We start from the raw sequence: 6000 nt of genomic DNA on the forward strand, positions 1-6000 counted from the left end.
CCTTACTATGCCTGTGAGCTCCCTTGCTACCACTAACAAATAAAAAATAAAAAGGATTGATTTTTTTAATGCAGCTCCTGTGCTGTGGCCAGCACCATGTGGCTCTTTGCTTCTGGATTGGCTTTCTTTTTCAGGTCTCTTAAAAATTAAAATAAAAAAGTACAGGGGTTTCACAAGTCTAGCACTTTCAGCAGTGACCCTAAACAAGAAAGAATAGGAATACCAAATAAGCGTCTTTCTGGAATTCTATACAATAATTGCTAGACTCATTAAAGGTTTATTTCAGGAACACTTCAGGGGTGAGTCACTGATTTAGTCTGTTCTTAAACACCAACTCAGCCTTTCATTCTTCTGAGGTTGATAAATGAGTACCAACACAGGTTGGGTAATGTTGCATGTATATTTTCTCTATATAAAGTGCTTAAACGTAAGTGCTATATAATAAAACATCATTGTCATTTGGCCATGGGCGTCTGCTTGCATTCACAGTAATTTGCTAATATGGGCCTATACACACAGGACCATCAGAAGGAGGCGTGCAATTAAATAGGTCAGAAGGAGGGGTGCAGTGAAATAGGTCCAAAGGAGGGTGCAGTGAAATAGGTCAGAAGGAGGGAGCAGTGAAATAGGCCGGAAGAGGGTGCAGTGAAATACGACCGAAGGAGAGGTGCAGTGAAATAGGCCAGAAGGAGGGGTGCAGTGAAATAGGTGAGAAGGAGGGTGCAGTGAAATAGGTCCGAAGGAGGGGTGCTGTGAAATAGGTCAGAAGGAGGGGTGTAATGAAATAGGTCAGAAGGAGGGTGCAGTGAAATACATCAGAAGGAGAGGTGCAGTGAAATAGGTCAGAAGGAGGGGTGCAGTGGAATACTTCAGAAGGAGGGTTCAGTGAACTAGGTCAGAAGGAGGGTGCAGTGGAATAGGTCAGGGGAGGGTGCAGTGAAATAGGTCAGAAGGAGGGTGCAGTGAAATAGGTGAGAAGGAGGGTGCAGTGAAATAGGTAAGGGGAGGGTGCAGTGAAATAGGTCAGGGGGAGGGTGCAGTGAAATAGGTCAGAAGGAGGGTGCAGGGAAATATGTCAGAAGGAGGGTGCAGTGAAATAGGTCAGAAGGAGGGGTGCAGTAAAATAGGTCAGAAGGAGGGTGCGGTGAAATAGGTCAGAATGAGGTGCAGTGAAGGCAGGGTGCAGTGAAATAGGTCAGAAGGAGGGTTGCAGTGAAATACTTCAGAAGGAGGGTGCAGTGAAATAGGTCAGAAGGATGGGTGCAGTGAAATAGGTCAGGAGGAGTGGTGCAGTGAAATAGGTCAGTACGAGGGATGCAGTGAAATAGTTCAGAAGGAGGGTGCAGTGAAATAGGGTTGATTTGTTTAAAGTCATTTTAAAGGGTTTGCTATAATCGTGACCTTCTGAATGAAATGCTTTGTCTACAATATTCTGTGAATGTAAAACGTCTTTAAAAACAATCAAATAGCTACACAATCTGTTATAAAAAAAAAGGACAATTTGATCTTAAACCATTTACCTTTGTTGCTCTCTACCTCCCCCCCATCCCCCACCACACTTGATCGGCACTGCACTCGATCCACAGTGCCTGCTCCAATGGAAGACTTACCTATCCCAACCATCAGGACAGCAGCCAGGACAGAGGCACAGGCAGCCTGCATCTCATCAGCGTGATGGGTCGCTCACGCTCTGATGTCTGCGGGGGGTGGCCTTATAGGGTGATGACTGTGGGTGATGACCTTATAGAGTGATGTCTGTGGGTGATTACCTCATAGAGTGATGTTTGTGGGTGATTACCTCATAGAGTGATGTCTGCGGGGCATGGCTTTATAGAGTGATGTCTGTGGGTGATGGCTTTATATAGCACCAGGGTCTGGTGACAAGCCAAGTGGAGGAAAAAGACATGAGTTAGAGAGGGAGGATGTCAGGCCATGCCTTGCCCTTCTGCAGAAGCACATGTGACTTGCCGTGTGTGCAGTCACCACCCTCCACTGCAGGAAGTGTACCAGGGCTGACAGATGACAGGAAAGGGTGTGACGTGCCTATTGAGGGGTGTGCTGATAGGCACATGTGGGAGGGTCCCCCCTGGCTAAAAGCTCTGCAAACAGAAAATCACTGAGTGAACAGCTGTTAGGGAGAATTCTACAGAATGGCTAATTTCCCTTCTTACCTACTGAGTCCCTCAGCAGCTTTGCTGGATTTCTAGGATTTATTTTTTCACCTGGTAAGAGTGTGAGCCTTGTTTTCCACTCTTACATGTGTTTTGCTGTATGTTTTTACATTTTTGTGTTCATAGACTTTGGAGTCTCACCTACTCCATAGGCATCATCTTTTTACTGTATGTTACACAGCACCTTTAGTGCAGTGACACAGGGTTGTCTTTTAGACTTTGCACTTTAAACTCAATTTTCTGGGACTTACTAATGTCTCCCAGAACATGTAAAGTTGCCATTGACTTTTACTAGTCTTTTTAAATTTACAGACCCAGAACAAACTATCTTCCATTGAGTACAGGAAGAGTTAATAGTTATCCCTTTTTGTCTGTTTCTCATGGAACATTATTTTGTTCCCCTTTCTCTAAGATTTGGCTGGTGGACTATGACAATAGCCTCGGTACTGTTAGAGGCTATGGTGGTAGCCTCGAACTTTAATCCGCTGGACCCTTTTTAATTTTATTTGGTTCTGGTTGGGTTTATTCGCCAATTCTTTTTGTAAAAGTTCTCGTGTTTTACTCTGCACGCAAAACCAGGTTTGGTTCCTTTGTTTGCCATCCTTCAGCAGGCTTCTCCACAGAAGCCATCCTTAGGCGCCTGAACGTCTGGGTGTTCAGGATGTGAGGGAGGGGTTTTAGGACCCCTGCACAGGGTTTCCTTGGAGACTCAAGTCACACTCTGGTATGATTGGCTGTTGTGACTGTCCTGACAGGACAGCCACCATGCTGCGTGATTGACAGCCAGGCTGTGTGAATGGGGGAAAACTGCTTAAAAGCAGGTCTCTGGGACTTAGAAGGCAGAGTTTGCACCTGGCTCTTTCATTAATATAGAAACCAACATTTACTCTCAGCTGATAAAAAAAAAGATATTGCAAATCAAAATAATGTCAGTGGATCATTTCTGTTTGTTTAATTACTTTGTAAAATGCACAAGATGCCTTACAAACTTTGTGACACAAGCACATCTCTTTTGGGGCACGTGATGAGATGGTCTGGTGCATCAGCTCAGTTGTGCCAACAAAGGTTTGGATATTGTGTGTGTTTTCCTCCAAGTAGAGTGCTCAGAATATTGCAATCCTAACAGACTATATGGTATTCCTTTCAGGAACGTCAGAGTCTACACAATGGGCCTCATTCCGAGTCCGGCGGTAACCCTGCCGGTGCTACCTGCAGGTTGCTGCCCGGACTCAGAATAATTTACCAGCGCCTGACTTCCCAGTAACACCGGGGGATGCCAACCCCAGTGGCCTGGGAAGTCAGGCGCTGGCAAATTGTAAGTCCCCATTCCCATAGAGTCCTATAGGACTCTGGGAATGAGGACCACAGAGTCACCGGCACAGCTGCTAACAGTGCCTGTGCTTCCGAGACAGGCTGCCTACCGCGGCCGCTGTGCCTGGCAGGGGTCAGACCTGTCGGGCACAGTGGCTCCGGCAGGCAGACTTGTACTTTGCCGGTCCTGAAACAATGGCAACGTTGTTTTGTGATCGGCAAGGTTATAATGAGGCCCAAGGAATGCTTGCCATGTGCGAGACTCTACTGGCCTTTCTGAGCTCATTGACCTGCAGGCATGGAATCTCCCTCTTATTAAATAAATAACCCCAGTTGTCCTTGTGGAAGCAGACTCAGCAGGATGAAACTTCATGCACCCCTAACGCAGGACTGCCTCTTCCCCAGCGCTATGTAAAGAGTGAGGAACACAATGACTGGACAGCAGATGTCTACAGCGCTACTGACATACCGAGAATCATTGCCACTCTTTGAGTAATTGATATTACGGGCTGAATGACTTACCTTCGAGAACTTGCAGAACCCTGTGCTCCATAGGCTGATGTCCTGGTAAATTAATTATAAACCATTCACAGACTTAAAAATGAAGCCTGCTGTCTGGCCATGCTACTCCTCGCACACCCACAATGCACCTGGGCAGGGGGATATATCAGGGGTTATTAAAGTACCACGTGCACGCTTCTGTTTGTTTTTAACTTTGACTAGCCACATATTTCTGCTCTTACCTCAGCACAGATTAGCATAAAACAGTAAAGGAACATTTCATCAGAGATTTGCACAACGACGATTTCATCGCATTTCCCACAAATGTTTCCAGGGGGGTGGGTTCGGGTAATATTAAAAGTAGGGGAATGTGGGCGGGCCTGTGGGGGTCTCCACCCGCATACATTTGCAGAGAAAGATCATGAAAGAAAAAAGTTATTAAATGAAATCTTCTTTGACAAATAAATCTGGATGGAATTCCACAGACACGTTTAAACATGCTTATGTGACGTCAGACTTAATATAGAACTAGACACGGCGTGTATTGGAGAACGCATGAGAGGAACGCACTTAGACGGATGGAGACGACTTCCTCTGGTGACGCAACTGAAGTGCAAAATGTCTCCTTACACAGCCGAGTGTTGCGGTCAGTAGCCATTGCTGATGGTAGGTTGTTGACCATTGCTGTGACTGTTTGAGATTTCTGTCAGCAGCCCTGTATATCATTGCTGATGGTAGGTTGTTGACCATTGCTGTGACTATTTGAGATTTCTGTCAGCAGCCCTGTATATCATTGCTGATGGTAGGTTGTTGACCATTGCTGTGACTGTTTGAGATTTCTGTCAGCAGCCCTGTATATCATTGCTGATGGTAGGTTCTTGACCATTGCTGTGACTATTTGAGATTTCTGTCAGCAGCCCTGTATATCATTGCTGATGGTAGAGTGTTGACCATTTGTGGTAGTTTGTTGACCATTGGGGTGACTGTTTGAGATTGCTGTCAGCAATCTTTTATATAATTGCTGGTGGTAACAGCCAGACCCATCTCAAGCTGTATAAATGAAATCCGTAAATACAAGTAGTCAAGTAACACTTACAATTAAGGTTTCAGTTATAAATAGTTATTTATTTAATTAACAGCACATTTAAAAAAAGCATTCTTTAAAAAGGCAATCCATGTAACAATGTACATATACTTTAAAATTACTTTCCAGATCAAAACAAGTTGGTGGATACTCTTTGGATATGCTTCTTATACAATTCCTACACCCGGAGGTGACTTCAATCACATGGGCAGTAATGGCATTTATGTATCACACTAGTTATACTTTGCAGATTCTAAGGTTGCAGAAAGGAAAGGTTAGGGAAGGAAAAGGGTTAATCAGTTTCTCAGGATATGTGAGGATAACTAAATCTTCCAATGAAATCTAGATTAGCCTTTCTCAGCAGTAGCAACTACCACCAATGAGGGACAAACAGTATCAAAGTCAATGGACCAGAAGAGTCTGCAGGGAGCCAGGACAGCCAAAGTCAATTGGAGCACAGTCTATGGATCTGATGCACTTCTAAAATCAAAGTCTTGCACAAAGTTAGAGTGTCTGTGGAAGAAATCACTTGTATGGTCACACGCTGTTAAGCTGGTGAGAAGGGGAGTTGGAATCAACTTTAAATGTAAGCTAATGCAATTCCCAACTGAAAAAAGGGCAGCCAATAAGGTAAGCACCCCAAGCCTAAACAGTACCTCTGGTTAGAAGAAGAGTGGTCCACCTGGATTGTGTCTTGCTGCAGCCGTGCAGAACCTTGTTCATGAGCCACAGTCATGAGGACAAAAGGGAGGATGTCTGGAGGACACCTGCGGTGGTACTTGGGAGGTCATCAGCAGCTACGGGCTGTTTTCGGTTCTGCAGCACTTAGCAAACAGCACTGTTGTGGATCTCGGTTACCGATTTGGCTTCCTTCTCTCTTTGGGTCCTGCACTCTGGTGAGGGGACTCGGGATCTGGTCGTCCTGCTTTTGGA

At 45.1% G+C, this 6000-nt stretch overlaps 1 protein-coding gene across 2 annotated transcripts in view; it reads right to left on the reverse strand.

Annotated features, from left to right (window-relative positions):
• LOC138551146 (ly6/PLAUR domain-containing protein 2-like) overlaps window positions 1-1846 on the reverse strand; it is an 87030-nt gene extending 85184 nt beyond the window's left edge. Inside the window, exon 1 of one of the 2 annotated variants that reach the window (XM_069642465.1) lies at window positions 1611-1846. In XM_069642465.1, coding sequence (XP_069498566.1) covers window positions 1611-1662 — 52 coding nt within the window. In that variant the 5' untranslated portion in view covers window positions 1663-1846. The remainder of the gene's footprint in view (window positions 1-1610) is intronic. The other variant, XM_069642464.1, reaches the window with a different exon arrangement.
• Window positions 1847-6000: the final 4154 nt, after the last annotated feature.

This window comes from Ambystoma mexicanum, chromosome 1q (genome assembly GCF_040938575.1).
Source record: "Ambystoma mexicanum isolate Mex_15411 chromosome 1q, UKY_AmexF1_1, whole genome shotgun sequence".
Taxonomy (NCBI): domain Eukaryota; kingdom Metazoa; phylum Chordata; class Amphibia; order Caudata; family Ambystomatidae; genus Ambystoma; species Ambystoma mexicanum.